At 45.7% G+C, this 10,808-nt stretch overlaps 1 protein-coding gene across 1 annotated transcript in view; it reads left to right on the forward strand.

Moving 5' to 3' along the window:
• The first annotated feature begins 10,107 nt into the window (after nucleotides 1-10,107).
• KLHDC1 (kelch domain containing 1) overlaps nucleotides 10,108-10,808 on the forward strand; it is a 64,108-nt gene continuing 63,407 nt past the window's right edge. The window contains exon 1 of the mRNA XM_017849450.1: nucleotides 10,108-10,752. Coding sequence (XP_017704939.1) covers nucleotides 10,417-10,752 — 336 coding nt within the window. The 5' untranslated portion in view covers nucleotides 10,108-10,416. The remainder of the gene's footprint in view (nucleotides 10,753-10,808) is intronic.

A 10,808-nucleotide genomic window follows, 5' to 3' on the forward strand; every position in this document is an offset into this window, starting at 1 on the left:
ACAAAAAGCTAGCCGGGCAAGGTGGCGGGCGTCTGTAGTCCCAGCTACTCCTGAGGCTGAGGCAGAAGAATGGCGTAAACCTGGGAGGCGGAGCTTGCAGTGAGCTGAGATCCGGCCACTGCACCCCAGCCCGGGCGACAGAGCGAGACTCCGTCTCAAAAAAAAAAAAAAAGAAAAAGAAAAAGAAAAAGAAAAAAAAATAGGCTTGGCCGTGCGCGGTGGCTCACGCCTGTAATCCCCTCACTTTGGGAGGCCAAGGCGGGCAGATCACGAGGTCAGGAGATGGAGACCATCCTGGCTAACACACGATGAAACCCCATCTCTACTAAAAATACAAAAAAATTAGCCAGGCATGGTGGCGGGCACCTGTAGTCCCAGATACTCGGGAGGCTGAGGCAGGAGAATGCCGTGAACCCGGGAGGCGGAGCTTGCAGTGAGCCGAGATCGTGCCACTGCACTCCAGCCTGGGCGACAGAGCAAGCCTCCATCTCAAAAAAAGAAAAAGGCTTAAAAAAACTATGACATCTGAAATATAATCATAGAAGCAACACTCATTAAAATCACATGAATTTGTGTTATATGAAAGGAGAGGTTGGCACTCCCCTTGACAAAGATGGAAGAGGCCCTCAGGCCTGACAATACGCATATTGTTAAGGCATTGCCACCTGCTTCATGGATGAGTCTGACCATCATTTAAAAAAAAAAAAAAATCACAGCTGGGCGTGCAGTGGCTCACGCCTGTAATCCCAGCACTTTGGGAGGCCGAGGTGGGCAGACCGCAAGGTTAGGCTATCGAGACCATCCTGGCTAACACGGTGAAACCCCATCTCTACTAAAAATACAAAAACAAAATTAGCCGGGCGTGGTGGCGGGCGCCTATAGTCCCAGCTACTCGGAGGCTGAGGCGGGAGAATGGCGTGAACCCGAGAGGCGGAGCTTGCAGTGAGCGGAGATCGCGCCACTGCGCTCCAGCCTGGGCAACAGAGAGAGACTCCGTCTCAAAAAATAAATAAATAAATAAATAAAATAAAATAAAATCACATTAATTCCTGACTTAAATCCCAAAATGATCAGAATGAACATTATTAACTAGTTACATGCCCTTACATGCCATTCTGTATTTGCAGCACACAACTTTACACCTCATATCAATATTATTGCTGATTACAGTATTAAACAATTAGCTAATTACATGCCATTCTGTATTTGTAGCACACAACTTAACATTTCACATATTATTGTTATAGTCATCACACTAATTGTTCTATATGTTGGGTTGCTTATTAGTTGTTTTGTGTGTAGGTGTTGCATCTCTCCAATTTATTATAGATAACTGAGAACTGAGTTATTATAGATAACTTTAAAACTGTAACTTAGGCCGGGCGCGGTGGCTAAAGCCTGTAATCCCAGCACTTTGGGAGGCCAAGACGGGCGGATCACGAGGTCAGGAGTTTGAGACCATCCTGACTAACACAGTGAAACCCCGTCTCTACTAAAAAATACAAAAAACTAGCCGGGCGTGGTGGCGGGCGCCTGTAGTCCCAGCTACTCGGGAGGCTGAGGCAGGAGAATGGCGTAAACCCGGGAGGCGGAGCTTGCAGTGAGTTGAGATCCGGCCACTGCACTCCAGCCTGGGCGACAGAGCGAGACTCCGTCTCAAAACAAAAAACAAAAAACTGTAACTTAGAACTCTGTGTCATCCTTCCACGGGGTTCTAACTACACTTGAAAGTGGTCCATAAATATTTGACCACTGAGTCCCTAAAATCATATACCTTTCGGGTGCGTCTTGGGACAGTTCTTAGCATAGACCAAAGCCTGTAAAGCCATACAGGATCTTGCCCCTACCAAATCCCATTAAGCTCATACCATGTCCCTGGCCTTCCTGGCACTCTCCTGCTTCGGGGTCTTTACGTGGCCATTTTCTCCCACTTTTCTCTCCACCTAGTCAGGTCCTGTTCTTTTTTTTTTTTTCTTTCTTTCTTTTTTGAGACGGAGTCTTGCTCTCTCGCTCAGGCTGAAATGCAGTGGCACGGTCTCGGCTCACTGCAACCTCCACCTCCCGGGTTCAAGCTATTCTCCTGCCTCAGCCTCCTGAGTAGCTGGGATTACAGGCGCACAGTACCAGGCCCGGCTAATTTTTGTATTTTTAGTAGAGATGGGGTTTCGCTTTGTTGTCCAGGTTGGTCTCGAATTCCTGACCTCGTGATCCGCCCGCCTCAGCCTCCTAAAGTGCTGGGATTACAGGCATGAACCACCATACCTGGCCAAGTCCTGCTCATTCTTTAACAGTCAGCCCAAACCACTTCTGAAGTGAAGTTTTTCCCTGACTCTACAGCAGTTTATACACATTATTATACACTCTCATAGCACTTCTTTCCTGAAATCCCTTTCACAATTGAGATTAAATAGCTGTGAAATAGTCATTTAATATCCATGGTAGACAGACTTCTAAGATGGCCCCCCCAATAATCCATTACTCCTAGTAGTTACACCTATGTAATCCCCTGCCCTTAAGTGTGGGCTGGACCTAGTAACTTGTTTTTAAAAATAGGATATAGCACAAGGGATAGAAAAACTTACTGTATTGTAATTTTGAAAGTAAAATTTAAAAGTGAAAAGAAAAAATTTAAAAATAACAAGATGTCACTTCCTTGATTAGGTTACTTCAGAGTTACTAGTGGACTCTCTCTCTTGATGAAGCCATGTCGGGGGCATACATGGCAAGGGACTGAGGGTAGCCTCCAGCCAACAGCCTGCAAGGCAATCAGGAACTGAATCCTGCCAACAACTGAATGAGCTTGAAGCAAATGCTGCCTGGTCAACATTTGAGATGATCCATCTTGACTGCAACCTTGTGAAAAGACCCTGAAGTTGAGGACCCAACGAAGCCACACCTGAATTCCTAACCCACAGAAAATGTGAGATAATAAATGTGCACTGTTTTAGCCTCTAAGTTGTGGGGTAATTTGTCATGCAGCAATAGAATACACTATCTGCCCCCTACAAAGCTCTTGCTCTCTCTTGCACCCCCTTGCCCTAGCACAGTGCTTTGCAGCTAACAGATTTAAGTATACTTATGACTGAAATAATTAATGACAAAAGCTTAATATTAGGTCAAATTCTAAGTGAAAAGAATAATTCATCAGTTGCTCATGCTTTCACAATGTCAAGGACCAATTGAACAAAACTCATTATTTTCCCCCAAGGTATATCCATTACTAACCCAAAGTACAGTCAAAAGTCCCATAAAACTCACAAAAAACAACCAAAAATCTACACACACGAGAGCAATAAAAACTGATACAGTGAGGTATATCCAGTTCAGCAGGTATTTAAATATGTATAAAATATTGTGTTCTAGGCCAGGCGCGGTGATTCACGCCTGTAATTCCAGCATTCTGGGAGGCCACGGCGGGAGGATTACTTGGGCCCAGGAGTTCAAGACCAGGCTAGCAACATAGCCAGACCCCGTCTCTACAAAAAATACAACAACAAAAAATTAGCCAGGTATGGTGGCCCACGCCTGTAGTCCCAGCTACTTGAGCCCAGGAGGTTGAGGCTGCAGTAAGTCAAGTTCGCATTACTGCCCTCCAGCTTGGGCGACAGTGAGACCATGTCTCAAACACATACACACACACACACACACACACACACACACAGAACTCTAAAACAAGTAACAGATTTAATGAGAAAAATCTTGGAAAGGTTAATATGTTCTATAGGTCCTCAAAAACACAGATATGCCCAGGAAACCTGACTTTCACATAAATTGGCAACTGTAGACGTGCGAGCGGGCTTTTTTGGGTCTCTCATCTGATGTCTCAGCCACCTTCCCGGGAGCCTGAGAGCTGACCACGTCACAACGCTGATAAACCGGCTGCCATAGACAGGTTGCCGCTTCTCGGGCTCAGTTTGACACGTGAAAAGAGACTGGGCCGGCCTAGAAGAAACATTAAACTCCTTGCACGGGTCGGTGAAACCAAAGAAGGCACGGCAGCCTCAAGATCTTAGAACTTTTTTTTTTAATGGAGTTTCTTTCTGTCGCCAGGATGGAGTGCAGTGGCGCGATATCGGTTCACCGCAACCTCCTCCTCCTGGGTTCAAGCGATTCTCCTGCCTCAGCCTCCCGAGTAACTGGGACTACAAGCGCGCGCCACCACGCCCAGCTAATTTTTGTATTTTTAGTAGAGACGGGGCTTCACCATGTTGGCCAGGATGGTCTCGATCTCCTGACCTCGTGATCCGCCCGCCTCGACCTCCCAAAGTGGTGGGATTACAGGCGTGAACCACCACGCCCGGCCGCTTCTTAGAACTCTGTCATTTAAGGTCAAGCCCCCTCTCCGCGAGCGGGGAGCCGCCGCGGTGAGTCCCGCTGCCGCACGAGGCAGCTGGGCCCCAGCTCTTTCCTCTCGCCCCTCAAGCTGCCCAAGCCCACTCACCCCCGGAGTAGCAAGCCCCGCAACTTAAAGGCAGAGAGCGCCCGGCTCCGCAACCGCTCCGGCGCCATATTCGCGATTTGGCGCCACCGCCGCAGCTCCGCCCCTTCCCGGGCGCGCCCCGGCCCAGCTCCGCCCCTGGACCTGTCCCGGGTCGCGCTCGACCCTGTTAAGAGCCCTGCTTGGTCCATGCTGCCGCGCCGCAGCCACTCGCACCTAGCAGTTCGCAACCCCGGACCGAGTAGGCTGAAAGTGGAGATCACCTCGCGCTCCTTTGCTGCCGGGAAACTGAGGGCCAGAGCTTCTTCCCTGGTGTCGGGCTGCGTTGAGCCAGCCACAGCGGTCTCACCGCTGCCCTAGACATTCCACGACTGCGGCCGAGCTTCCCGGACCCAGGATCCCCCTGCTTTGAAGGCCATGAGAGCTGTTGGGTTCCCTACTTCGCACAAGCTCTGGAAATACTGTGCCTCGACATTTACTGGAAGCTGTTATAAATCTCCATCGCTCCCACCTACCCCACTTTTATTTAACTTGAGGGCTTCGTATGCGCCATGCACTGTCATAAGCACTTTAAATGTGTGAATTGATGTGTTGCTCATGACAGCCCGATGAGCTGTGTGCTGTCTTTTCCACAACAGCCTCATTTTACAGATGAGAAAACTGAGACACAAAAATGATAAAGGACTTGCTCAAGATGAAACGACGAGTTAAGTGGTGGAGTCAGGATCTGAACTCAGGTATTCTGATTCCAAGTGGACTGTCAATCTGCCACACTTCAAAACGCTTGCTCCAATGAGTTGACTAAACCATGGAGTACTGTAAGTAAACACGCGGCTTATAAAACATGAGGATGATTTTGCATTACCAATATAAAGTGACCTCCAACGTATACAGTTTTTTTTTTTTTTTTTTAAAAAGCGCAGTTTAATGAAGGAAGGGAAACAAAAATATATGTATTCGTTTTCGCATTTTAAAAAACCTCTGGGCCCCGGCGCGGTGGCTCACATCTGTAATCCCAGAACTTTAGGAGGCCGACGCTGGCAGATCACTTGAGGCCAAGAGTTCGAGAACAGCCGGGCCAACATGGTGAAAGCCCGTCTCTACCAAAAAAAAAAAAAAAAAAGAAAAGAAAATACAAAAAAAATACAAAAATTATCCAGGTGTGGTGGCGCGTGCCTGTAATCCCAGCTCCTGAGAGGCTGAGGCAGGAGAATCTCTTGAGCCTCAGGGGCGGAGGGTGCAGTGAGCCGAGATCGTGCCACCACTCCAGCCTGGACAACAAAGCAAGACTCTATCTCAAAAACAAAAAAAGCTGGACGCAGTGGTTCACGCCTGTAATCCCAGCACTTTGGGAGGCCAAGGTGGGCGGATCATCTGAGGTCGGGAGTTCGAGAGCAGCCTGACCAACATGGAGAAACCCCATCTCTACAAAAATACAAAAAAATTAGCCAGGCATGGTGGCGCATGCCTGTAATCCCAGCTACTCGGGAGGCTGAGGCAAGAGAATCGTTTGAACCCGGGAGGCGGAGGTTGCCCTGAGCCAAGATGGTGCCATTGCACTCCAGCCTAGGCAACAAGAGCGAGACTGTCTCAAAACAACAACAACAACAAAACAACTCTGGAAGGTTAAACCGGAGACCACAAAAATGATTAACTATAAAGGGGTGAGGGGATAGGGATGAAAGTGAAAACTTTCTTTACAGTGAGACTTTTAATGCATGTGTGTGTCTTACGTATTCAAAAAATAGAAAATAAAAAGGTGAGCTTAAAATTGAATGCATACTAAAACTGATACACCTAATTGCATATTAAATTGGTAACATAACATCACAAGTGATTTTTGAACACAGTTCTCTTTATTTAGTGAAATATTTTCAAAGACAAAAGTACAAAGAAATTTTAATTTTATGTAAGAAAGAATAGGAGATAGGAATAGAAAGACATACAGTTAATTCTCATTACTGTACCTGTGATAGTTAGATTTTATAAGTAGCCACCAACAAATAATTAGTGAATACTAAACCATTGCTACTAGGGGAAGTACAGAATTAAGTTCCTGTGAGCGTCTGGTGACAATGTTTTCATCAACTGACCAATATATAACCTTGTTTTATGTGTGTTGTTATTTAAAGACTCTTTATATTGTGATTCATTAGCACTGAACTCAGGGCCAACAGCCCTATAACTCATAGCTGAAGGAAGCTTATTTATTACATGTATTTTCTCCATAAGGCACATTACAACCTTCTTGTGCCTTCAAATACTAGACAAAACTTCAGCACTGTGTTTGGAGGCAACTTTAAACAGCAAAATCACCAACAAAAATAGCAAAAATGCTGAAAATACAGCACTAAATGTACCAGAAAAGGGACATTTACTTATAGTATGAGAGATGACACGAGAAGGTAGTGTCACTCTGTTTAACCTTATCTGGGAATGTACGTGATAGGCAACTCAAATGTTCTGCTTCTCTATGCATATCCTAAAAAGACCATGAAAGCTTCCAACATTGATTTGGGCATTACAAATAAATGTTAGTGAATAGGTGAATTCGCGAATAAGGAATGCACAAATAATGGGGATTATTTGCTTACCCCCTAGAAGGATGAACAAGGAATAAGTGGTTACCTACGGGCAGGAAAGGAGGGGGAATAGGGACATAAAATGATAAAGCTATTAAGTAAAGTGTTTTAGGAAACGGATATTTGCACAGTCCCAAAATATCCTCCGGATAACTGATAATTATACAGGGGAAAATGCACTTTTACAATGGAACATTCAGAGGTTACCACCTTAATCAAGTATCAAACTTAGCAGGAGAATTGCTTGAACCCAGGAGGCAGAGGTTTCAGTGAGCTAAGTTCATGCCACTGCATTCCAGCCTGGGCCACAGAGTGAGACTCCGTCTCAAAAACAAAAAAACAACAACAAAAACCGGCCATGCGCAGTGGCTCACACCTGTAATCCCAGCACTTTGGGAGGATGAGGCAGGCAGATCACCTGAGGTCAGGAGTTCGAGACAAACCTGGCCAACATGGTGAAACCCCATCTCTATTAAAAATACAAAAATTAGCCGGGCGTCGTGGTAGGCGCCTGTAATCCCAGCTATTCGGGAGGCTGAGGCAGGAGAATCATTTGAACCTGGGAGGCGGAAGTTACAGTGAGCCGAGATTGTGCCATTGCACTCTGCCCTGGGCAACAGAGCAAGACTCTGTCTCAAAAAAAAAAAAAAAAAAAAGACTAAAAGAACTTAACAACCAAATGCAATAGGTAAGCTTTGATTGGGTCCCAGTTTGGAAGAAAAAGCTATAGTTAGAATACAATTCAGGAATTCTGAATATCAAATTATATCAAGAAATAACAGCCAAGCGCGGAGGCTCACGCCTGTAATCCCAGCACTTTGGGAGGCCAAGGCGGGCGGATCACAAGGTCAGGAGATCAAGACCATCCTGGCTAACACGGTGAAACCCCGTCTCGACTGAAAAAAAAAAAAAAATTACCCGGTGTGGTAGCGGGCGCCTGTAGTCCCAGCTACTCAGGAGGCTCAGGCAGGAGAATGGCGTGAACCTGGGAGGCGGAGCTTGCAGTGAGCGGAGATGTGACAATGCACTCCAGCCTGGGCAACAGAGACTCCGTCTCAACAAACAAACAAACAAACAAAAAAAGTTGATTTTCTTACGTGTAGTAATAACATTGTGGTTATGTAGGTAAACATCCCTGTTTTTAGAAAATGCGTGCTGAAGTGCAACATTATACCTCCCACTCAAATAATTCAACAAAATGAAAAAGACACACACACACATACCAACAAACATAAAACTAGTATGGTAGTATTAATAATTATTAACCTGGAGTGGAAGATACACAGGTACTCCTTGAACTATTTTTTCAACTTTTTTTGTTTGCTATTTTTTATATTAAGAAATTGGAGAGAAAATAATCAATTCCAGTTGCCCAGCTTCCTCTCACAATCTGACCTCACAATTCCCCTTTTCCCATACATTTTCCCAATCACAATTCTGTTTCTCTCATACATTTTCAACTTCTTCCTCTATGGCTCCTTCACCTGGCCAGCTCATAAAGTCCCAATACTTAAATGAACAATTATATGCTGATGACTCCAAAATCCCTATCTCTAGCCCTTAGCTCTCTTAGACTTCAAATCCAACTCACTGTGTCTCCAAATGAACTCACCATTGCCCCTGCCCTCCCCGACCACCACCAAAACCTGTTTCTCCCCCCATATTGACTAACCTAGTAAAGGGCTCCACCCACCTTCCACCCAGTGACCAAGCTGGTAAACTAGGCATATCCTTGACTCTTCCCTCTCACAAATCAAAGTTCCCTGAACAACTTCCATTCATTTTTCAGTTCTTAGCTTAGACTTTACTTTCTCTCAGGAACCTTCCGTCTCCCCTTAATCTGAGTTAAAGGACCTCTGTAAACCCAAGCTGCCCTGGACTTTTGCTATTTTCACACTTACTGCACGGTATGTTGTCTGTTTGCTGGTCTGTAGACTCCACCAGACTCTACAGTCCAGGAGGACAAGTGCTCCATTTCAAAAATACAATACCAATATTACTAGTAACAATAAAGTGATGGAGTGAGAATCATAATTGACACAGAGTTTACACTAAGTAAAATGCACATATCTGTATGCAGTTGAATGCATTTTGATAAATGTATACACCCATGTAACCACCACCTCAATCAAAATACAGTAGAACATTTTCATCACTCCAGAACACTTCCTGTACTCCTTTTTATCAAATCCCCTCCACCTCCCTACTCCCAAATAACCACTTTTCTGCTTTCTATTACCATAGATCACTTTTGTCTATCTTGAATTTTTCTTTTTTCTTTTCTTTTCTTTCTTTCTTTCTTTTTTTTTTTTTTGAGAAGGAATCTTGCTCTGTCGCCCAGACTGGAGTGCAGTGGCGCGATCTCGGCTCACTGCAACCTCCACCTTCCTAGTTCAAGCGATTCTCCTGCCTTTGCCTCCCGAGTAGCTGGGATTACAGGCATGCGCCACCATGCTAATTTTTGCATTTTTAGTAGAGACAGGATTGCCCAGGTTGGCCAGGCTGGTCTCAAACTCCTGAGCTCAAGTGATGCGCCCACCTCATCCTCCCAAAGGGGTGAGATTACAGGCGTGAGCGACTGCGCCGGGCACAAAACTCCTATTGAGGGAAATCCAGTTACGTCTTGTAAAGTTAAATAGGATTCCACATATAGAACTCTACTCCAAAGATAGGCTTCTACAAATACAAAATAACATATGCATAACGTTATTCATCGCAGCATTATTTATGATAGCCAAAAAACCTGGAAATAACCGATATGTCCATCAATAACCTGTTTGAATAAGCTCTGACACCTCCAATCAGTGGAGTGCTATGAAGCTATAAAAAGGACTGAGGAGACCGCTGTACCCTGATATGGATCTTCAAGTGAAAAGAGCAAGTTAAGTAACACTGTATATACTTCCTTTTGTGTAAGAAAAGGAGCAGATACTCTGTGTTTATTTGTATCGTCAAAAATAAACAATAGAAAGTATCATTAAGTTGCACCACACTTAAGTGCCTTCTAATGTGATGCAATATGAAGTATTTTCCAAAAAAAAAATCTGAACTAGAATCTAATAAAGCTTTTATATACAGCTTCCAGCCTAAAAGAAATATGGTGAAAGCTTGCACAAGTTAATGAGAAAGGACATTGAGGAACCAAACCCAGAAGGCTGTAGGAAAATAAGAAAACTAATCCATATAACAAACCAATGGCACAAGAGAGAAGGGAGAGAAGCTATTCTAGAGTAAAAAAGCCATAAAGTCTTAAGAGGCGTTAACAACGAAATACAATGCTGGACAAACCAACTGTAGAAACGACATTTTGAGATAATCAAGGAATTTGACTACAGACTGACTACTAAATGAGGCTGTACTGCCAAAACACAATTCCAAGAGAGAAGGAATCTGCGCATGGGAAGCCCAGACCCCTTCCCCACTGCGAGGAGCCAGACGTCCCTCCGCAGCCGCGCCGCCCCTCGCTCGACTTCCCGAGCGAGAGCCGCGGGACGTCGCAGACGCACTGACTCCGCCTTCCACCAATCTCGACCCTCGCTGCGTTCCGTTCGTGCGTGGAGCAGTCGGGACTGGAGGCTAGGCCGCCGGGCGGGCAGGGGCTGTGGCGCGGCAAACGGCGGGCCAGCGACGGCGCGAATGGCGGACTCACAGCTGTTCTGCGTGGCGGAGGAACGCAGCGGCCACTGCGCCGTGGTGGACGGAAACTTCCTCTACGTGTGGGGGGGCTACGTGGTAAGGGGAAGAGGCGGGACGGGGCGAACTCGCGCCGGGAGACGCTCGGCCTGAGC

The sequence above is a fragment of the Rhinopithecus bieti genome, unplaced genomic scaffold (genome assembly GCF_001698545.2).
Source record: "Rhinopithecus bieti isolate Rb0 unplaced genomic scaffold, ASM169854v2 scaffold_29928, whole genome shotgun sequence".
In the NCBI taxonomy this organism is placed as follows: Eukaryota; Metazoa; Chordata; class Mammalia; order Primates; family Cercopithecidae; genus Rhinopithecus; species Rhinopithecus bieti.